Source organism: Myiozetetes cayanensis, unplaced genomic scaffold (assembly GCF_022539395.1).
Source record: "Myiozetetes cayanensis isolate MyiCay16 unplaced genomic scaffold, myiCay2020 scf13, whole genome shotgun sequence".
NCBI classification, from domain to species: domain Eukaryota; kingdom Metazoa; phylum Chordata; class Aves; order Passeriformes; family Tyrannidae; genus Myiozetetes; species Myiozetetes cayanensis.
In genome coordinates this window covers 18919091-18943265 of record NW_026086937.1, presented here as the reverse complement: position 1 = coordinate 18943265, position 24175 = coordinate 18919091, and the positions used below count along the sequence as shown (strand labels likewise).

General features: G+C 41.1%; 1 protein-coding gene across 2 annotated transcripts in view; it reads left to right on the top strand.

The window, feature by feature from the left end:
• FNDC3B (fibronectin type III domain containing 3B) overlaps positions 1-24175 on the top strand; it is a 188062-nt gene that overhangs the window by 82989 nt on the left and 80898 nt on the right. For both annotated transcript variants that reach the window (XM_050308081.1, XM_050308082.1), the window contains exons 4-6: positions 10892-10968; positions 18519-18762; positions 21148-21429. In XM_050308081.1, the coding sequence (XP_050164038.1) occupies positions 10892-10968; positions 18519-18762; positions 21148-21429 (603 nt within the window). The remainder of the gene's footprint in view (positions 1-10891; positions 10969-18518; positions 18763-21147; positions 21430-24175) is intronic.

Sequence of the window (24175 nt, the reverse complement as noted above, 5' to 3'; positions counted from 1 at the left end):
TATTTTAATAATTAGAAGATTTTTGGTTGATTACACAATATTTGTTTCTCATTGGCAGTTAATTTATATAGAAAGGGAAGAGTCTTGCTCTTCCTGCTACATCATGCTGTGTGATTTTTATTTTTTTTTTTACCTGGGGGCATGGGGAAATAAGAATTTATGGTTTATTTTTCGAAGGATGCAATGCTGTCAGTAGCCCCGAGGCATGTTTTAAACACAGCTCAACTAACGTGCTCCTTGCAGTGGCTCAGCTTAGGACTATGAGAAATGAGGTGAAAACAAGGGGAAGGTGACAGGGCCCTTCAAGCAGAACCTGGTGAGTCACAGCCTTCCTCCTCACCTTTAGTGTTTATAAATGAGAGCAGGATGTGGAAAAGCAAGTTAGTGCCTTCTCTGGGACAGCCAGAGAGCTGAGAGCTGCGAGGAGGAGTCTGCTGGAGTAGAAGAGGTGAGGGGGAACCAGAGTCACTGTAAGCAGCTTCTTGTGCCTCGCTGGGGATTCAGATGGATCTGCAGTGGGATTTGAACACCTTCCTTTAGGTTTGGCATGGCAGAGAACAGCAGCCAAGAGAACTGGGGCTCTGGGAATGTGAGCCATGAGAAAAGCTTGAAACACGGGTTTTGTTTGGGCTATGGGAAGGCAGGCTCAAGGGACATGGGGGAAAGAGAAAGGGGACAGCTGGGGGCTTCCAGAAAAGGTTGTTAGAAATAAAAGTCATAGAAGGCTCCTCTCTCTCTCCGCTGTTGTGGGCAGAGAGTGAACAAGCCAAAATGTTAAAGGAAAGAAATACAAGTTGGACACGTTTCCAATGCGATGGAAGACACAGGCTGGGGATTTCATGGAGCTGCAGTCACTGGAGATGATGAAGAAGTTTCACCAGTCAGGAGAGGCTCAGGTAGAGCTGGAGTTCCAGCAGTTCCCTGTGTCAGGGAAATACTTGTCTGCTGCACTTGCTGATCCAGGAGAACAATGTTGTGGTTGAGGCTTCTCTCCTTAAGATGCAACTTTTTCTTTTTTGATTCCTAATGAGCTGTTTCGGGATGTGAGTAAAGCTCAGTTGGGAAAACCCTGGACTCACCAGCAGCATCTCTGAGCACTGCACTGAATGTCACACTTAACATTTTTAGCTTGCATTTTTGTCCAAGTTATTCTGGTGTAAGTGCAGTACTGTAATAAGCCTCCCAACAGAGTGACAGAAAATATTAAATATAGTGAAATTTTCTTTTAATATTTACTGAATATATATGTATATATGAAAAATATGTATATATTATGTATTTATGAAATATGCTTTTACTCCAAGGAGATGGCAGTTCACCACAGCCTCACAAAATAGCCCAGCACGTAGCTGAGTACCAAGTGTTCGTGGTTGTCCTTCCCTCCCCACCCTCACAAATAAAGAGTGCTTGCCTTGTGACAGGTGGATATTAATTGCTATGTTGTTGATGAGCACATTCAAACAGAGAATTTCAGATGATTCACTGAAGTCCAGGATCCAAACATGTCACAAACAAAACTCGTCAGCCCTGTGGCAGTGCTGGGTGGGGGGGAGGGTTGGGGGGCTGGGTTTAGTTTTTGAGGGCTGGATGATTGATCTCACTGTGGGTGGACAGGTAAAGAATAGCCATCACCCAGTTGCTGCCTCGTTTGGGGCAGGCAGAAGAGAACACACTGTGTAACTTCATTGTTGACCAGGTTTGGGTCTGTTGCTGATTGTACAGTTGCTCCGGTGTTGCCATGGGAATGCAATAATTATGTTATGAATAATTGGAGCATTTTCCTCTACTGTTGCACAAAAGTGGTGTTGTATAATTATTGCTGCCTTTGATGCAGGTTATGCTCAAAGCTGAGTGTTTAGTGTTTGTATAAACCTGTGGGAGAACAAAACTTTCTGCGAGTGGATGCCCTTTTATAAACGTGCCCAGAAGCTGACGGATGCACACACATTCCCCAAAAAACATTGACATCACTAGATCGTGTTGAAGAGCTGCCTCAAAATGGCAAAGGGAAAATAATGTTTACAGTTGAACTTCCATCCTTGTGATGTTCTCATGGCTTGTTGTTTGTCTTTCTACAAATAAATAACTTTATTGAATTCAGACAAATAGTGTCATTATGGTGTGCAAATGGCGGTGCTGTTAATAACTAGTGCAGAAATAAAATAGTTCTCATTTCATGACATCTGTTTCCCCTAAAATTGTATTCTGGTTAAAAGTTAGTGCACTGGTTCTATAGATCTGGTGGGAAGCTCAGCTGGAGGGTCCTTTCGCTGTTAAAAGCTTTAGCAGTATAAAAACTTCATAAATGAGATTATTTTTGATTCTAAAGTGAAGCCTGATGCTGACAGAGGGCTCCCATCATTTCTGTGGGTCAGCTGTAGTTATTTGATGGGTCTTCCATGTTTCTGAATTCAACTTTGTGGTCTCCTTTTCTCTCTTGGAGCCTCGTGCAAGAGACAGGCTGCAGTTTTCTGTGCAACATCTCTCTCACCCTTCTTGGTAGTGCTGTTCTCTCTGTTCTGCCATATTTCTATCTTGAAACAAAAGGTTATGCAAAGGCAAAAAAAAAGGTAGTAGGTATGACGAAGACTTGTTTTTTCCAAAACAGAGTGTTTTTCTGTGTAATACCCTACAAATTTTTGACAGACAGAAGTTATATTCAGGCTTAAGTATCGCTTTATGACCTAAATCCTATTCTGGGTTTGTGTCCAGTTACGTTCCCACAAACTTCCTGTGTGACCCTGCATCAGGCATTTCATTTCTTTGTCCCACAGTTTCACTTGTGAAGCGAGGAGAAAAAGAACCCTGCTCCAGCCAGATGTTCTGGGGATGGATTCGTGAGTCCTCATGGGGTAATGTGGTGCTGGGTCACAGAAACGCTTTTGTGCTCCTGCCTCAGATGTCAGGCTGTCATCTTGGGCTATTCCTCCCGAAATGAATGTCTCTCCAGTTTCAGGTTATTGTGTTGTGGCTTGTGTGCTAATGGATTAATTTCAGATGTTTTCAACGTAGTTGGTTGTTCTCTTTGTTTCCAAAGCAGTCCTAATTTATTTAACAGTATTTGCCATTCAAGTCAACTGATTTTAGACAGATGTTTGTCTCTTGTGTTTCAGTCTAGACATTTATGATTTACAATCTGTAGCCCATCTGGTGAATTGCCATGGGAATATGCTTATTTTCAATGCTTGAAGTATTGCAACATACCCTTTGCAAGTGTTTTTGCAGTAGCAACTGGTGAGCCAACCATCAGAAAAGGTTTATTTTAGCAAAAGAATCCTACTTGTTCGTTCAGATTAGGGCAGGAAAATACTCCATTTCTGTGCAGGACAACAACAACAAAAAATGTTCCACTTCAAAATGTTGCACGTAAATTGAAACTCTAGAATGATATATGGGCTAGTTTGAAAAAGAAACCAAACCCACCTGGGAATGTTGAAGAACAGTAAGAGAGCTGAAGAATCCATCTCCACTCTCTGTGGCTGAACAAATTTACTTGCCTAACCTTTGTGAAAGACTTCAGTGAGCTTTATATTGTCAGAGTTTCTTGTAACTTGTAAATTTAAACATCATCACTGCAGAGTACAGTTGCTGGTTCTTCATCACTGGTGTAGGATAGACCTACGCTGTAGGACTGGGTCCTTGTCCCCAGGTGCTTTCTGCTCCCCTTCCAGCCCCATGGCAGGAGGAGAAGCTGTGGAAGCACAAGGGGAAGATGTGCCAGGCTACTAAACAGCCTATTGACCTTGTCTGGACTCTTCTCTGCTTGTTAAATTAGTGAGGTGTGATGAACCCCAAAACCAGGGTGCAGGGTGGCAGCTGAGGAGTGGGACAGCTCTTTACACTTTCAGGATGAGTATCTCCAAATGCAAATCATTTCATGTTTGAAACATTAGGCGTTTGATGTTTGAAAACCTATTAATTCATAGTTGATAAAAGTGGATAAAAGTGAGCATTTAACATAACTTCCTCTTGGAATTCGGCTGCTGAGTGACTGCTGTAGCATTGTGGAAGCTTCGGACAGGGCATGTTTGGGGCAACGGATAGTTTTTAGTTAATTTCCTGTTTTCATGGGTTGCTGTATTATTTCTAGAATATGCCCCAAACCAGAATACGACATCTGGGAGACACACACACACACAGAGCAAACGCTGCTGAGTAGGAATCTTGTGGTTCTTACATTAAAGCGAGGAGTGCTGTTGTTTAACTCCAGATTGGATGTGCTCGAGCCTCCCCGCTGTGCGTAGCAGGTCAAGTAGCAAACACCGGTAAAATAAACGGCTTTCAAGAGTCTCTCGTGTAAACAGCAAAGGTGCCGTCATGTAAATAAGCCAGAAAGTGCTCCGGGAGCTGTCTGCTTGATGCGTCTGGCACAGATTTCTGAGTGGCTTGATTTGATGTTTGGTTCAGTGAGTTTGTCTGCACATGCTGAAAGCATCAGTCAAACCCAGACTGGAGCCCGGCTGGTACTGTCGGGTCTGTGGCTGAAGGTCCAGGGGTTGAATGTGTCATAAAGTGTATGGGATTTGCAGTTTGATGTTAGTAACGATCGAGCAATGAGGCTACAAAGACACCAGTGTGCTTTTTATAACTTGGATTGATTTTGCATTTTGTTTTTAATTACATTTACGGCAGATTAACTTGATAACCCGGGGGACTGGGTAAAGGACTGTTACATTTGTAGCCTCTCCTAATCTAGTCCCAGGGTTTAGAAAAGATTGGGAAAAAAATGAAAAGGGGTCATAGAAGGAGTTTCAGAAACACATTTTAACTACATCAAAAGTGCTTCAGTCTCCACTGTCAAACACTGTGTTTGCATGTACAGAATTGACTGCGTTCAGTGGCTAAGCCATGCAGGTGCAGGGGTCTTCAGGCTGAGTATTTTCTTGCTTTTGGACATTTCATTTGCATTGAAGCAGTCATCGGTTGAAGGATCCAGGATCATTTGAAATCCACGGAGCAGTTTCTGTTAAACTTGAGGGGTTAGTTAATGTTTTCTGTACTCTTAAATGGTGAAAGAATTACTTCATACAGCTAAACTGTGTTGAGAATAGAAAATAACCAGTTGAGGTAGTGTGAATGGACGTGTGGCAGGCATCCTTTGATTCACACCTCTGTGTGTAGATGAGGTTGTCTTAAAAATGTAGTCAGATCTGTATGGATAACCAGTATAAAACTGTGTGCTGCCTTTTTCAGGCATGAGCTGGTGCCATGGTGATGACCAAGTGCTGGACACTTTCCTTACCATTCGTCAAAGCACAGGGTTATTGATAACATTATTTTAACTCTTTTCAGTGCCCTGCCATTGGCAGGTTGAATGCAGCATGAGTGGGATTTTTTTTGTCATTCCAGACTTCTCCAAAGGTATTTTTAAAGCTGTCATTTTATCCCCTCAAGCACTAAGTGTTGATAAAGCTGTTTCTTCTTCTCTCTCTTATGTGGAGCTGCTTTAATATACAGATTTACTCTCACTGAAGGACAAAATACTTGGATCTTGATCAGCAACAGGTTTAAGACCCTGTGTCCTAGGAACTTAAGTAGACACCTGGGAGTTGACTCCTCCTCTGCCTTGTGCATTACGTGAGCAGAGTTAAGTTAGTGAATGAATTAGCTCTTGTCTAGGAGAGAGTGCACCTAAAAATTGTGGTGGTATTTGCATGTGAAAGCTCATCACGTCCTACTTTAAAGGCTTTTACCAAGTGGTCTGACACACTTGTGTTCGCATGTGCTAACGAGCGCTTTTAGGCTGTGGCTGAAAGGCTGGGAAAAATACTCACCACAGCTCTGCTGCAAAGGAAAGATGAATGGGAGCATCCAGGATTTTTTTTTTGTTTTCCTTGTCATCACCTTGTTTGGTCCATAAGCTGCTTTGAGAATAACCAAGTGGAGGGAGAGGACACGTGTTCCTGACAGGGAGCCTGTTTGTGCTTGTTTCATTGAGGAAATTGTTCCGGAACAGCTGCTCATCCATGTGAAAATGCAACCCCTTGGGTCCCAGCCAAGGTCAGCAAGCCCTGGGTCATTTGTTTTAGCAAAGCAGGCCAATTTGCCCTTTAATTATCTCTTCGTTCTGTCACACCTCTTGCTCCATAGATTCACTTCCTGAGAAGTGCCTCATGTGAAAGATGTGATACCAGTTTTGCTGTGAATCAGGGGGAGGCAGAATATTTTTTTCATGGGTTACTTATAACTGTTAAGCCTTATAAAATATAATGCACTTTCTTCCCTGGATTTAATTTTCCACTTAGCTAGTTCAGTAGTTTCTTCTTATTAAAACATACAACATTCTTAAATTTCAAAGTGCAAAATCACTAAATTTCATATTGTTTCTCTGCTAGTGCAGGTATTGTGGTGTGAAATGGTAAGTTGGTACGTGTTTGCTGGAAACAGAGCTGAGAAATTCCTGAACTTGTGGGAGTTTTCGGTAACTGCTCTCAGAATGGGAACTTTATAACAAAACCTGGTCAGATTTACTTTTAGTAATAAGCTATGTAAAGCAGTCACTAGAAACATGGAGTAAAATATGCCCATGTGCTGGAGCTGGATGAGAAAAACATTCTATGGGGGACATAATTTAGTAATGGAGAGAAAAAAACCAATGCTCTATAAGCACTAAGGAAAAGAGGGTAGTAAAATGACTTCTTTGCCCTGTAGTGTTATGTGGAAAGAAGGAAATAGGAAAGATGTGTTGCTATAGCTGGAGGAACTGAAATAGCAGATTTTGGCTTCTAAAATTTAAGGAAAAAACCCTGATTTAAGTGATCTTTAATGCATGCATAAAAGATCACTTGGGAACAAGAAAAAAGCATACTTATTCCCAAACTGGTTTTATACAAGAACTTTGAAAGTGTCATCTATTGCAACCAAGGCTATAATTAACCTTAAAAACCTGGGACCAGAAGTTCCTCAAGTACATTGTGACATTATTCCTGAAGGAATAAAAGTGGCCAGAAGAACTGTCAATCCATGTGTGACAGAAAGATCCTCTTGCAGGGAAAGAGGGGAGGCAGAGGTGGAAGGGAATCCCACTTTGATGTGCAGCTTCACTCATTAAACCACGGCACGAGAAGGAGTAGAAGGATTGTTGTCATTTTCATTAGACTCAGCATGCAGGTGTTTTTTTTTTAAAAGGCAGTAGATTTGCAACGTCTTTTTGGTTATCTAAAATGGTTCAAATAATCAGCTTCCATGCCATCAGAGGAGTGACCAAGCGGCACAAAAGATGGAGCATGTGGGTTGGAAGAGGAGGACAGGCTCTGACTGGGGTGTCAAGCTGTTAATTGTCTCTGCCACAGTAAAACACTGAGTGGCTTCTTTTGTTGTCTGTTAATTATTGACGTGCTAGAAATAGTTAAACTTTGGTCTCTGCCATCTGGGCGCCGGTGGGGTCTCTCACCTGCCTGCCCACGTGGACTGCGGTGCCTTCAACGTGGTGGCTCCTCTGCTTTTCCCCTTATTTCAGAGGAAGGGGAATCGTTTCCTTGCACCTGTGCTTCAGATGGAGCCAGCCCCAGCATTCTGGGGCAGCCCTCCAGGAGCTGATGGAGATGTGCTGGATTCACAGTGAGGGAGCTCGGGGTGGAATTTGGTCTCTGGCTTTGTCAGCAGAGGTGGCCAAGCCCTGCTGGCTCAGTTTCATTAGGCACTCAGGAGACAGCCTCTGTTTGCTAACAGGTTTGAAGAGTATTAGAGCAAGCTCGTTTCAGTGTGTAGCATCTGTGTTAGAATGGATGGACTTTTTCTCATTAAAAGTAAATTTTATATTGAACCACGAGCTTCAATTAAAACTTGAAAAGTTCTGATTCCCAAGAGTGCACATTATTTATATCCTTGTGACTTATACGCTTGTGACTACAAGCAGCTGAGGAACATCCTTCTTTAAATTTCTGCTTTTTAACAGTTCAAAATGATTTGAAATAACCAAAAATACTAAAAACACCCCCACCCCCCCAAACAAACAAACAAAAAAAAAACAAACCCAAAAAACAAAACCTCAAAAATCCAAACAGAAGGTATTGCTTTGTTTCAGTATTAATTAGGGAATTGTTTGAATACAAGAAGAGTCTTTAATAATTGCTGGGACTCATCGTGCTGTGGAGGTTGGGGTCTGTATTTTACTTGCTACTGCTTGGAGTTGTTTTGATACCCTTGATGAGAGGAATGCAATAATGTATGCTAAAGTCATTTGGCTCACCCTGAAATCAAAGCACTGGAAACAGAATCTAGCTGCAAATCACCAGGCTGTCAGTCTTCTAAGACCTGTTACCCAAATGACTTTAACAGTTTGTGGGTCATGCACAAGGTTAAGACTCATCTTGCATGGTGCACGTTTTGATGATAAAACACAATATTATTTCTTTTTATTGGAGTGGAAGTGTTGCAGTCAACAGTATCGGTGAGGGAGTTTGATTTCTTCCTGCAAGTAGATCACTAGTCCATATGAGCAGCTGGCACAGGGTTTGGAAGGACAGATATGAGGCACTCTGAGCAACGTGCTTCTTATTGTTGTATAATTTCATTTGCTCTGTATGTAGAAACTCCAAAACTGTTCAATTTTTAAGTTTATTTCCAAGTCAGAGTAGCTATTTTCCTGAAAGATTGGCCAAGGTCAATAAAACTGTAAGTAGACAGTGTTTTGGAGAGGAGGGTGAAGCACGTTATACATTAGAGTTTCATTCTATTGACCAGTGTTTACATGTAACATTTAAATTATTGTCTACTTAAATGGTGAACTCAGGATTTTTTATTCTATAGTGACTTTTTTTCTTGCAGTTATTCAAGTCTGAGAAATCACTGACAAGGAATGAGTCACGTCACTGTTAACTAGTCATTTTACCTACTCTCAGGCACGTTCTTTCCTGAAGAACTGAACAGCATTTGATAATCCAGTGTGGATTAAATCCCCAAAAAAGCATCACTGTGTGTTCACCAGTATTGGCTATTACATGTAGATATATAGTTATATATATATACTGTCCAACCTACTGTGGAGTGAAACTTGGCAGTGTGTATAGACCAAAGTAGATTCTGAGAGAAATAAAAAACTATATTCCTCCAAAGAAATTTGCAGGCTGGTTTGTTTTTTTTTTTCTATAAGAAAAACACATATATTCAAATTATATTTCTGTAAAATTCCTTCTGAACCAGTTGTCACTTCATATTTTTGATGGATTTAAATAGAGCCATTTAGATGGCAGCTACTTCCCAATAATTGCTTACTGCTCAGGCTGAAGTTTTTCCATTGACACTAAAATTGTTGGCTGTCTGGGGAGACAAATCGTGTTGAAAGGGGTAGAGGGGGAACCCATATGAGCTGAATAATAAGTAATAACTTCTTTCCCCTTGCTGGGCCTGTAGTGTAGGTAAAGTTCCCCACTTAGTTAAGTGTAGGGAAGAATGAAGTGCATCAGAACCACACACCCAAAATATTTGAACTCTGAAGTTTCCATGTGCTTTATACACTTGATGATGAATTACCATATTTCAAATCTAGATGTGAGTAGTAAAATCTGTAGGTGCTGATTAGACTATAAATAACTGGATAGGGAAAACAAAACAGGATCAGAGGAGGTAAAAATAACTCGGATGGATTCCTGTGTGTAACTTGGATTTTGAGAGGTGGGATGTTCTGCTGATTGTACCGTGAGGAGCCTGAGGAGTATAAAAATGCAGATGGAGAGGGAATGACTGTGATAATTTAATGTGGACTGGTTTTGCTAATATCAGGCAACAGACTGTGACTCACTTTTGTTGGGGGTTTCATTAGATTTGTCTAAATTTTAGGAGCAGTCACTCCTACAGGCCATTATGTACCATCTGTGCCTGAAGTCCTTCATATGTTTTAGTGTTTAGCTTCCTTCCCTAGAACGTGATATGGTTTGGAGATGTGAGATGGCTTCTCCATCAGAGAAGGTGATGAAGTTACCTTTTGTGTTGTTAGTCAGAGCTAAAATTCAATTTGCAGTGACAAGGAGCAGAGTCTTGCTGAGCTCTTCTCAAGAGTTTGAACATGGGGTCAAGTGGGCTAATTAACAGGTTAATGTCAGATTTTAATATGTAATAAGGAAGGGATGAAATTAATTTTTCCTTTCAAAGTAGTAAACTCTAATTGCAAACATCTGTCTGATGTTTGGGGGTTTCATTTTACTGACTGCTCTGTGTGATGTTCCCGATGTTAATGGGTGAATCAAGGGAACTATTTCCATTTTATCTAGACACTTTCTTTTAGCTGTGAGGCTCCGTTTGCAGAAGCCCAGTGGTTATGGCACTTGCTTTGTTGTACTTGTACTCAGTGCCTCAAAATGGAACGTGCATGTTCAGGGCTGGATTTCAGAGTGGAAACCATAAGCTTCTTGCTTGTATAACCACATTCCAAGGTTAGTCTGAATAGCTGAGATAATGAATTTGGTCTTTGTGCATTCTTAAATAGATAGATAGTTTTTCACATATGTGACTTTTTTTTTTTTTGCTACAATTGGACGCTTTCCTTGGGAGCTGCCTAATTCCAGGCTGCACAGTTTCTGCTTTGTTCCCTGCTCCTGTGCCTTCGACAAGAATAACTTAACCAGATTTCAATATAGGAATTGTGGGCTGCTAAAGGACATATTGTGTTACTGCTTAATGCTGTATAAGTTGATCAGTGGGTAATATAAGGTCTATGTTTTAGCTGTTTTATGATGAAAATATTATTTCAGCAGAATATATGGTAAAGTCATTGAGCAACGATCGTATTCTCAGAATGATGGCACAAGGCATTTTCCATATACCAGAAATTAGTGGAGCCGCTCATTTTGTTATTGCAGGCTTCAAAAATAAAGCTATTTTTAGTCTCTTTGAGCAATTATGCTATTTTTTACTGAAAAAAACTGATATATTATTACTCTCTTTCTACCAGGACCAGCAGAGGTTCCCATGATGTCACCCAATGGATCCATCCCCCCTATTCATGTGCCTCCTGGTTATATCTCACAGGTATGTTCCTTATGCATAGGAAAGCAATAGCAGTGATCCACACAGAGAAATCTACGTGGCAGAAGTTTAATTTAAAATGTTAATGAAAATGGTAGCGCACATCTTGACTCCTCTTTGCTGACAGTACAAGTGACCATGTACGTGCACCTTCACACACTGGTATGAGTAATAGATTTGGGGTTTTTAGCACTAACAAAAGCTCTGTACACAGATTGAGCCCATATGTGCAACTTTCCTCCCTTTGCGAGAGGGGGAGAGAACTCCACGTTGTTGGATGACACCTTAAGTTCTCCTGTGATGGTGAGAAGGGGTAAAAGACTGGTGGAAGTGAGAGAAGGAGCCACTGCAGCTATAAAATATGCTGTTGATCATCAGTATTTTCCTAGTAGAAATCTTGCAGCATACCAAAAACGGGGGATTTTGGTGTGTTTTCAAGAATAAATGTGATTTAATTATCTATTTATAGAAAAATGGAAAAAGCTTTTTACAGAGCTGTTGGGTTTTGGAACTCTTGGACAGCTACTGCTCTTCTGTGTAAATAACCACTTCAGATTACCAGATTGTTTCTGTTCCTTCCATCTTCTGCAAAGCTTAGACTCTTTCTGGGGTAAGGAAGAAAAAAGGAACAAGAAAAAAAGATTGATATAAGGCAGAACAGCTGTGAACAATACAATAAATCCCGTAATTTCACCGTTTTCATTGAAACGTGGACTGAAAGCTTCATTAAAAGTGTACAAATTATTTCAAATATCCTTGATGAATAGCATAGGGACTTCTGATACATATATTTTGGCATCTTGTCGAGCAGAAAATAAATGATGTCCTGGAATCCCTTCCCCTCCCCAGGAAACATGTGAGCTTGTGTAATTCTGAAAAATTGTGGATGGCGTCATACTTAAATCCCACAAAATACTGCAATCACTCTGTGGTATTTTAACTTCTGAACAGAGTGAAAACATGCTTCAAGTATGGGGGAAGTTGTTTGCCAGCCTAGGAGGGAAGGCAGCACCACAGGGTGGTCCTGCTCCTCAGTCATCCCAAGGGTAGTGGTTGGGGTACATTTTGACAGCATTTGCTATTTAATACTCCTCGTGGGCTCACCGAATTTAATAAACTGGCCCATATCCTGCAGAGGTTTTCCTAAAGATTTATTATTCCTTTGAAATAACTTTTAACACCTTTTTAATATTAAAATGTTTATACCTCTCTGCCTCTGTGCTGAGATAAATGGTTGGGGATAATTGGAATGCCTTCCAAACCAGAGGGATGAAAATCTTCCAGGCTGTGTCTCTGTCTGAGCCCAGTTGCTCTGTAATGCTTTTTGTGGGGCACCATAATAATTCCACTGAAGAAGCCTTTAAGTAGTTTCTTAGCCAGAAAAAAAACAACCAAAAACCCTCTTATGAAGCAATTTTTCCAAGTTGGAAATATGTTGTAAAGATTTAGGGGAAAACTCTGTATTTGGTGCTTTTCAGCAGCAGAATGTGTTTTGCTGTGTAGTGAGCAAGGCTCTTGCCTTTCAGGCCTCCATATGAAATAGTAGTTGAAAGTCTGTAGTAATGAAATTAGTACTTAATTGTAGTAGATGTCTCTGCCTTATTTGCTTTTGCTTTTGTCTCTTACCTCATAGTTAAAAATGCTGTTTTACGATAAACAGAGAGAACACAAATTCAAAATGGCAAGGGAAAAGCCATAAAGCAAATTAATGCACTCTGAGATACCAATTGAAATATATTTGATTTTTGGTTTGATTTGTCCCCAAAGCGTACATCTAAGAGTCAGACAGAACACAATACCCCTGTGAAGAAGTAACAATGCCTATTAAAAAAAGGCATGGCATCTTTTACCAATTTGTTATGCCAAACCTGTTGGAGCTGGGATTGCTAGCCCTAAGTATTAAATGAGTTATCAAATGGATTGCAACCCTGGATTAACATGGTTCTTTGTTACCTCTCCAGTACTGGGACATTGATCAGCGAAAAGTTGACAAGAGGATGTGTGCCCTGCAAGCACAAACATAGTTATGCTCTGTTTCTAGACTTCAAGGGCCATATTAATAGTTGTGTCTAAAAGCTGGGTTTGTTGATGTTGAGGAGATGTTCCCAATGATGAGGCTTAGCCAGGGTGGGAAAAAATCCAGGAAAAAAATAGAAGGCAGATACACACCACCAGTCCAGTTCAAATCTTTCATGTTAAGGTTTTACTTTCAAAGGCCGGTGCAGTGCAGCCACTATTTTGCATTTCCTTTTCAGTAGACAAACCTCTGTGCCCCTCTGGCAGATATGAACTATCAGACCAGAGTTCATGTCCCTGCAATTCTTTGTGGACTAAGGGTTAGTTAAATATAGACAAGATAAGTTCCTTGCTGTGCTCGTGGTGGACAATAATGCTACTGTGAAAGGTGGTTGTGGAAGGTGACATGGTAGAGGAATCTGTGGTAAATGCTACCATGTCAAAAATTTGGCTTCAACTGCTGAATGTTGAAGGAGCAACTCCTGTGACTTGTCAGGAACCAGACACAGGCTGTCAATGCCCATTCCAATTCCGAACTGTTTCCCTGTTGCACGTGCTGGGAGCCCACTCTCTGCTGGAGGCTTCTTGCCATCATGGGCTGTGGCCTCGTGCCTTCTCTGGCTCCCAGGGCACTCAAGCTCCCTGGTGTCAGCATAATTTGAAGATTAAAGGTCATGATTTGGGTGCTGAGGTGGTGCCACCCTCGTGGGTTGTTGTTTCTGCATTTCACAGTATTAGGAGGAGAAAGGGAGGATTTGGAGTGTTCTAATGAGGAGAACTAGAAAAATGGAAATATCGAAAAGCACAATCACGAACTCATTTGTTTAATGCTGTTGGCTAAGGACTGCTCTCTCTAAAATAAATCTGGAGCAATTCCACTGGAGTTTGAGGAATTGCTTGCATGTAGTTGGATAGGAAAATCTGGCTTGAACCTCCACTTCTGATTTTATTTACAGATATTTTAATATGTAGTCTCTGCCACAAATATTTCAAGACTAAAGGAGTAATTTAGTAATTGGAGCATGAGGTGCACATAGTGTTGAAAAACCGCCTTTGTTCAGGAGGCATTCTTGGGGTTGTGTAGTCTGAACTGTGCAACTTGAGCCCCTGTCCTGCAGTTCAATATCCCTGCATCAAGAACATGGCATTTGACAGAACTACAGCATAACTTCTAGATAGAGGAATGTCTTTCAATGACATCTAAAATGGTGGAAAATCTCTCACATCCTCGAAAATCAGGATTTTGGCCTTGGGTACATCTTCTGCCCTGAGGGAGATGTTCTCCTGCAAAAGCATGTTTGGCCAGAGGCAGCTTTTAGTCACAAACTTTGTTTTTGTGTAGCTTACTGCTCACAGACCTTTTCTGCAATCAATCAAGACATCCTTTAACAGGAGGGCCCTCATTAAAGCTTTAGACACAAGGAAGATTGTGCAGTTCTCATATGGAGCAAGCCATAAGGTTGTTATCTTTTTAAGCTGATGAGCACTGGTCCTGAAGAACTCGTATCACTTTAGATTTTAAAATACCCCTACATGCTTGCCAGCATTCTAGATCTTCATCTGTGTATTTTCCAGGTTGAAGGTATACATTTAATATGGTGTTTGATTTAATACTGATGGATGCTAAAGATAGTGATGCAAACTTGCCAGGACTGGCGTGAACTTGGATTGGCAACCTTGTGAAATTAAGTGAATAAATAAAATGTTGACATCCAAGTTCCTCGTGGATGAGCTCATTCTGTACTGTTTTCTGGTACAGATTGATTTATGAATGAAGTTTCAAATTAGTTTATGAAATTCCCGAAGTATTGGTTGTGGTCCACCCAGTGGTCATGCTCCAGATGTCCTTGCTGAATCTAGCAGACTGAATTTAAGTGAAATAAGAGTTGTTTGGGTCTTTTTGAAAGCAAGTGGAAATTACTTGCATATTACCATATGAAACTCATTCAGTAAACGTGTGTTACAGGATGAGAGTGGTTGTATTTCTTTAACTGGATCTCACAAAATATAGGCACAGTTTACTTGTGCACAATTAACATGCCTTTTCCCTGGGAGTGTAAGATTAAATTTCAGTAGAGAAAGATGAAACAACATGGAGTAGTGTGATGTACTTTGAATATGTGAATTATCTCTAGTTACTACAATGATATCTTCACTGGAAAACAAATAACTGGAAAACAAATAACATTTAAAATGGCATTCTCAAAATGTGGCAACCAATGGGGGAGGCAATTTTATTGTGTATGAGTAATGTTAACCCAGACAGCCCTGAAAGATCATCATCTACCTCACGTAGCAATTAAGCTCCCTAAAATATGGGAAAAAAACCCACACAGAACTATGCTATAATAGCATTGTTATTGAGGTGGCACACCAGTTACACCAGCAAGCACAAAAAATACCAGCAAAAGACAATTTACCAAGTAACTGCTTGAAAAGAATGCAAAATAGTGAAAGTTTATATCTTGGTGCCAAATGACCAGAGATATTTGTTTTCTGTAAATACAAACTGCTAAAATTAGTAATAACAATTTTAATATTCCAGTTGCATCTAGAGACCTCAGCAGGGATTAGGATTTCATTGCTTCTTGGCACTGAAGTAGAGACAGTTTAGCAGTGTGTTTACTGATGAATTTATGATCTTTGTGACAAACAGTCTTAAGCAGATACAAGGAATTGCAGATTTCTTCTTTAAATAGCAAAGTTTAACCTCTCTGCTGAGTTATGTTATTTTCATTACTGGATCAAAACTGATTTTCTCTATCTTTGATGAACTGAGAGCGTGTTGTCTTCCAGAATGGCACTAGTACAATCTGTCCACTGCAGGTTTTACAAATAAAGGGCTATCTACAGTCCTTTTAGCTACCTAATATGTATAATGCCTAATAAATCAGATAATAATCATAATACCAGTTTTATGATTTAAGGGCAGTATAGCATAGATTGTATGTGCAGCTTCAGAAATTTACACATATTTCTATAATTCTTAGCTTACGGAGAAAATGCCCTGTAGTATAGGGAAATAAAGTGGCTTTTGCAAGGTTCTGTGTTCATTTGTAACATAGGCACATGGAATAACAAGAGTGCTGTCAGTATTCATGACCTGGGAGGAAGCAAACAGAAGATATTAGGCTTGGCTTTTCGATGAAAGTAATTTGGAAGGCTGGCTCATCTTTTGAGTAGGATTAGATGGTCATTGTAGGTCCCTTACAACTCTGTTCTATCCCCTCATCTCTGGCTTTTCTCTCAGTACTGCTGATATTTTACAGTTTCCATTTAGCGGGATAATTTCATCAGAAAGGTCTTTGACAGGACTGTGAGCTTTGCTCCCTGCTTTATAGATGATACTTCAGGAAGCTGAATCCTTATAATTTTAAATATGGTTTGCATTATGTGCTACTCAGGGTACAAGTTTTCTGTCTAAATGTGTTCTTTAACATACTCATCTTTCACTAGAGCACAAAATACACATGTGGCTGGTCTAGATGCACAGATAAGAACTTGTAAGCCTGGAAGACAGGAATTGTCTTTGAGGTTTGGACTAGTTAAAGCCATGATGAAAACTTTTCACATCAGGATGTAGGAGCTTGCTGTCTCAATTAAATTACATCATGATCTGAGTCTAAGAGAGTTTAAGTCCAGCATTTCTGTGCACAGTCCTAGGTAAGTAGTTCTGTTTTTCAAATACGTGCTCAATGGAAAAGGATTCCCCTTTTCTCTGAGTTTCAGAGTGCAGGTTTGAAATCTGGCACCAGGATAAGAGATGCTGTGGAGGTGGAGTAGAACCAGTAGCAGAGGTGGGAGGCCTGCAAATGGAGCAGTTGAAAGGATGTGATAGTTTAAATCTCTGAGGTTCCGGTGTCTTTTGAGGACTCTATAAAGTCTTTGAAATTTAAAGCTAGCAGCTGACAAATTGCTAGTGAAATTTGTAAATTTAGAGGGTAGAATCAAGTATGTTGAGCTAAACCAGTACTATTTTGAAATTTTTAATGTGAAAGATCAAACATAAGTGAATGAATTAGCTTTCTATAGAAAATTGTCTTCTGTAGGAGGCCAGCCAAGACAGAAATTGTCCGTGATCACATCCCATAGCTAACAGGCATAAATTCATATAACCTAAGGGTACACTTACCCTGAGGAAAGAATTAGGTCAGCTAATACCAGTTGAATTTTACTCTGTGATGCTGTGCTCGGCTGATGCTTGAGGCATGAGCTGGTGTTTGCTGGAGCAGCTCCTCTCACGGCTGTGGGCTCTGCCCCTGAGACAGGGCTGGCCCTCTGCGGCAGAAACAGCCATGTGCCCGTTCTGTTCCTCTGCTTCAGGGTACAGATTTTTCTTTGTGCTTTAGGGTAAAATGCTGTGATGTGACGAGAGTCTCTGGAGCGTTGGGATCTGCAGCAGAGTCTCTTCTGCTGGTGCTGCAGGGGGCTGGATAACTCCAGCTCGTGGTGGTGGTGGTAATCAGCTGAGAGCGGCAGCATCTTACAGCAGGTGCTCTTGATGCACATTCTCTTATCTCATACAGCACATTCATCACAGATATTATTCCATCTGTGTGTCATCAGTCAGTTTAGAGAAAATTAGGTTTTTAACAACCTGTTTCTTGTGTGAAGCTAAATGATGCCTCCTTCACGCTTTTCTACCTCGTGCATGTCAACGTTACAGAGTCAAAGGGATGGTAATTGTTCTTACGTGGTTGTATTTTTAAATTTCAGAAGTGGCAGAAGTTTTTTTGAATGAGTTTCAAGAAAAGCTTGGCTCCTAAGTCTGGGCTGAAATTTGGCTGATTGACTGCACTCCAGAAATATAACTCTGGAAAAATTATAACCTGAAAAACATTTTTCAGCCTAAGCACATTCCCACCTTCCTACATCTGTTTTTACATGCTTTGACTAGAGCATTAGGGGCCAAGTTATGCATATCCCAGAGTGGATTTGTGTGGATGTATAGACCAACTCTGTAGCAGAAACAGTCCTTCTACCCTCTGATTTGTCTTGAACAGGTACCTGTTATGAGCAGAGCAATTCTTCTGCAAACACGTGTCAACACAGCAGGTTCCCAGAGAGTACATGTCTCTGTGCACACATGCAGCTTCCTTGCAGTACCAGTGCCAGCTACTTTCCAAGTGTTACTAACTCCGTACTCGGAGTGCTGTCAAAATCCATGGTAGAAACTTCATGGGCAGAATGTAAAGTTGGTTCCAACCAGTACACTTATTTTGGTGCTTTGTGTTCCTTTTTCAATTGTTTTCCTCCCTAAGTGCAGGTTATTTATTTTGTCTCTTACCCACATAGTTATCACTAGCAGCAGCACAGCTCCCAGTGATTAGTGTGGCTATCTGAGTCTCCAGGAGAAGCCACATCACCACTGGGGTTATTTCTACTGATATTAATTTTAGAAATGTGTTTATTCACGAAAGTAAACCGAAGGGCCAACTGTTTTGCAACGGGAGAACAAACTGTAAACAGTGCTGTTTTAAAAATGTGCCTGGCTCAGATGCTGCATAACGTGCTCCTTTCCCTGCCTTCCCTTCCAGGTGATAGAGGACAACACGGGCGTTCGGAGGGTGGTGGTCACCCCGCAGTCTCCGGAGTGTTACCCCCCCAGCTACCCCTCGGCCATCTCGCCAACCCATCACTTACCTCCCTACCTGACACATCACCCTCATTTCATCCACAACTCGCATACAGCCTTCTATCCTCCTGTCACCGGACCTGGGGACATGCCACCGCAGTTTTTCCCGCAGCATCATCTTCCCCCGACAATATACGGAGAGCAAGGTGAGCTGGAAGGAAGGTACTGGTGTTTCACGCCTGTGTTCAGCAGGTTTGAAGGGCTAGGGAAACCAAGAGTAGGAATGAGGTGGATAAGTTGTAGTGTGGCTTTGTCCACATGGATGGAGCCTCCTTTAATATCCAGAGCAGGGGGCTGTAGCCATTCCAGAGGGTGACAACAGCAGGCAATCCTGTGTTGCAACTCTAAGCTGCAGAAACAAAACCAGTGTTAACTTAATCTGTAAATACAGCAGGAAAAGATGTCTCATCCAGTGCTCCAAACTAGGGACATGAGTCACGCTGTTCTTGCTGTGTCACGATGCAGCATTGTACAGAAAACCTAGAGACAAAATGTGTCAGTCCTGGGTTGGGAATGACGATGGATGCAGAGTGCTGGATCCTAACATGGACCGTTTCCAGTGGGAAAACCCGGATACCGCTTCCTGTTGGCCCTAATGTGATTTCTGTGGTTTTCCAAGAAATAACAGGCATTTTCTGTTTGTTATTCTAGTGGAGACTGTGCAGTAAGTCACTGCAAGGCATTGTCCAAAACCAAAGGGTAGCATGGCAACCCTAATCAGGCCGTGAGGAAGCAATTGCAAGGAAAGGAGTGAAAGAGGCATATTTCTGTCTGAACTATGCACTGCTCTGTTTCTGACACCCTGGAGATAAGTCTTTGTGTAATCTGAAAGAGGGCATTAAACAAAAAAGTAATCTGCAAAGCTACTTGAGATGTTTGACATGCAAGTGGGTTCAGGATTCATGGATTTACATTACTGTTGAACTACCTGGGCTTAAAACCCTTTCTAAAGAGTGTGTTTAAGTCATGTCACCAGAAGTGGGGTTCTGCTGGAGTGAGAAGGAAGATTCAAAAAGAGAGAGGGGGAGGCATCTACAGATGCTACCTCTTGAATTTTGTGTTGCCCAACAGACCTCATTTTCTTGTGAGGAATGGACCCTTACAGCTGACATTTAACTTCATTTTACTGGGAGCGAGGAAGTGGGAAGCTCAGTAACCCAGTGAGATAATGTAGCCATCCAGATTCATGAGGCAAGGATTTCAAAAGGGATCAGGGCAGTTTGTCATATTGGTTGACGAAGTCTTGCAGCAAACATAGAGCTGCTGGGTAACTAGATGTTGACTATTTCTGTAACCTGGAGATGCCAAGAAACTGATTCAACTTAAGAGTAAAATTTAAAACAAAATCCTTGGGTGCTTGTACCTGTACACTGAAATAATTGGTGAATGCTGTACTGATGAGTGTTAATCCACTGTTTCCCTTTAGTTGTGCAATGGCTTGTACTTAAAAAATAGCATTTATTTGTAGCATGCTGGTAACTAGTAGCTGTAGCATGTAGGCAGCTAGTTGCTGTGATAATGTAAAATAAGGAAAGATGAAGGCCAAGATGCACTGACATACCAAAGAAAGAAAATCTGACTAGTTGAAAAAGCTTGAAAAAATTATAATACAGTATACATAGCAATCTAAATTTACAAACAGCCCTTGAACAGCTGGATAGGATGCTCGTTTGCTTCAGAATTGTGTACCATAACTTCTGAATGGAGGTAGGAAAAAAGATTAATATATTAAGTATCAATTGTTACTTTGCTAACAAAGAAAAAACTGTTTTGGGCATGAGTATGCTCAAGGTTCACACTAAACAAGTGGAACTCAAAAAGGAAGACTGAATGATAGAGAAAGGCAGAAATTACTGTGATTCCTGCAGGCTGACCTGCATTAGCTTAGAGAGAGTCATCCTTGGAGGAGGGAGGTGAAGATTGTATTTAATGAAGAGTACATATGATATTTATGATAATTCTCAAACTTTTTTTAGATAGTTTTACTTCCCAAAGCTTCCACTTCATGTTGCACTTCTCTCCTTAGGCAGCACAGCTGACACAATTGTAAAGTCAATTTATCCTGGGAAATTAAATTGCATGTAATCAGGCATGGCAGCTTGAAACCAGCACATCTCAGCTTGTTCTGTCCAGTCAGGTCCTGGGGAAGAAAATGCTAAATTGCTCTGAACTTATGAAGGCTTTTTCCTCAAGATCAGTCTCCATGGATTTCTGCTTGAAATCCGTGTCCCTGAAACACAAAGACTGAAAAGGAGGGGAAAAACTATCACCCTAATTGCTGTATTTTACGCACTCACCCAAAGAGCTGTGAAATTCTATTGTCTAAGGAGCACAGTCAGTACAAAAAAAAAAATGGTCAGTCCCACTGAAAAGCTCTTTTTAAGAAAAAACAAATTGGTTTGTTGTAAAATCTCCAGGCACATCTGGAGTGATTTTGTTTGGAGGGGTTTTCTGAGAGGAAAAAAAAAAAAAAAATTCTGGTGATTTTTTGTTGTTCCGAGTTAACGCGGGTGTGAACCCTCCCGTTTCAGAAATCATACCACTATACGGGATGTCCAGCTACATCACCAGGGAGGACCAGTACAGCAAACCACAGCACAAAAAACTCAAAGACAGGCAGATTGATCGCCAGAACCGCCTGAACAGCCCTCCTTCCTCCATCTACAAAAGCCACATAGGCAGCTGCACCACGGTGTACAACGGCTACGCCAAGAGCCACAACGGCGCGAGCAGCGGCGGGGCAGCGCCGGCCGTCAAGAAACCCGAGCGCAGGGCAAGGAGCAGCCCCAAGTCAAGTGAGCAAGACCCACACGGTAAGGACAGGTTTTATTTGTTTTTAATTCCTCTCTACTGTGCTTTTCCAAGGCTTATGGGCGCCCTCTGTATGGATCTGGCGGCCGTGCCGAAAGCCGCTGCCGCCCACGTGCGAAGGCGGAGTTAATTCAGTGTGAACTCACACGGAGACTCTGAGCTTGCTGTACTGGCTTTGTTTTGTGAGGTGATCTGGTTGCCTCCCCATCTTTCGTGAATACTCCCTTGGGAGATGCAGCATCGTTCTCTTTCTGTCTGTTGGAAGTAGAAATGCATTCTGTGGGCGAGGTCTTGAGTTTTTGTTTTGCTTTTCACAGAGACATCTTTTCGGCACTTTGCAAAAGTCTTTATGGACGATTGAGCTGTAACCAAAACCCAACTACTGGGTGCCATTACTTTGCATCTCCTGGGTAAACCTAGTAAAGTTATTAGAAAGTTTAGAGGTGATGGCTGAAAAAACAGAGTTTTTTAATGTGAAAGTTCAGTGGAAGTATGATTAATTTGAACAGAAGGAAACTGAGAAGAAATTACTTAATCTTAGCTATTGGAATTAGTGGTTAAATACTTCATATTCATATCAAATACTGGATACTTTTCAAATAATTTTCTTCAACGTTTTCATAGGCTTACCATTTAAAAATGTAAAACTTTAAATGAATAATCTAAAGTTTTATTGTAATCAAATCTCATTTATCACCAGCCATTTTGCACACAGCCACTTCTACCTAAATTAGCTTAGTAACTTGTTCTGCATTTCAGCCTTTCTCTTCTCTGCCTGTCTCATTGCTGATTGTTACAGCTACAGCTGCCTTAGCAAACTTTGATGTAGTAACTAAGCTTATACCCAGCATGTCCAGGATATTTATAATGTAGCACACTCTGAAATCTCTTGTGTGAATTTATGCATATGACATAGGTTTTCCATTATCTATCTATAGTGTATATTTATTTGGCCATATATACTTTTACTTGTGAGACATAACTGAAATAAATATTCATGAAAACTAACTAAATCAATAGCCAAAGGGGAAAAAAAAGTGCTGCTGACACGGTAAGGAATGAGGATTTGCAGACGTGCATCAGGGTCTTTGGAATTAGCAAGGAGCTGTATTTGGGAATGCTGTAATCCAAGAAAATGAATCACTGCATTAGACTTTCTAGTTATTTCTTGTCAATCGGCTTATGTGACCTTTAGTATTCTTATTTATGTTTAGCTATTTATCTGAGGTGGAATATATGAGGGGTTTGGAGGCACGTGTGTGAAAGACCTGGAATAAAGTATAGTCTTAACAGCTAACCCTCACAATATACCTTCAGTGGGTACCGAGTCAGCCTGGATTATCATTTCCAAAATAATCTAGATTTAATTAAAAAAAAAAATCTTTTTTAAGGGTTTCCTGCAGCCCCTATGTTTGTCTAATTTGTTGTCTTGGACTAGTGTGTTGTGCTGCAGCTGAAGAGCGTGAGCACTTTTGAAATGCCAGGAAGATCAGTGAAGTCACGGCTACAGCACGTCCAGTCTGTCAGCCAGAGTGCCTTAAAGCTGGGAACACCAAGTGGTGGAGTCCTCCCCCAGACTGTGAACAGGTCCCTAACAGGAGGCTGTGCAAATAAGCATCTGTTGTCCCACCCTCCTGCCTTTTAAAACTGGGTTCTGCATCTCCATCCGGAGATGGCAGCCCAGGAGTCACATCAGACTGCTCTGCAGCAAAATCCATGGCCAAGGCAGGAGTAGGAGACCTTTTTTTCATATTAAAGGGAAAAAAAAAAAGTGAGCTCCTTGACATCTGAGTGTATTATCAGAGTCATACATGTATACCTATATGCAAATTTCTGCAGAAAGGTTACAGAAGTTTCTTAAAGGTTCTTACCAAGCAATTCACTAAAATAATTCTCACTTGATATTTATAAGCTTCTAATCATATCTTCTGCTTTATATTTACCTTCTCTGTTTCTTCTTGAATTATTTGGGGGTTTATTGATGAATACCTGATTAACATGGCCATGCAGGTAATTGGGATGAGAGTTAACAGCAATCTGGGCACAGTTACTAGTTTTGATTTATGCTGTCTAAGACGACAGTGTGTTTAGAATAGTCAAGAAAATGAATGTGTCAGAAGCAACAAGTAGGAAAAGGATTTAAACTTAAAGGTTTTGCGGATGTGTATCAGTTCAAGCCTGCTAATAGTTAAAAATTTGATGGTGCTGTGTGGCTGCTTCCAAAATTGCAGAGTAGCCTGGAAAATCTACTTTTATATATAAATGCATATGTATATATATATATAAAATTTGTGGGGAATAAGAGTCTTTATTTAGAAAACCACTTAGCCAAAAAACTCTCAAGAGGCCAGTAGGAATGTAAAGAGTTTTACTGTAAGGAGGAGGAGAACTGGAGCTGAGAGGTTTGTTTACATGAATTATTTACTGGGGATTGTGATGGGCTTTACAGTGCATCATTTCATAGTTGGAGGGAGAGGGGGTGTTTATCCAGTAGAACTGGCATGCCTCTTTGAGGTGTTTGGATGTCAGAGCAATCCAGTGAGCCAGCTTCTGGGAAGGGAGGAGGCTTTGGGAGCCCTGGACACAGCTGGAGCAGACACTTGTTCAGCATAAACTGGACCAGGCTGTCGGAAGAGAAGTGCTGGAAGCTGCCTTGGTGCTGGAAGCGTGGGTAGGAGCTCGCTGGTGGCAGGAGGTGTCTCTCCCAGCAGTCCCAGCCGCCCCTGAGCTGAAGCTCTGAGAGGCAGT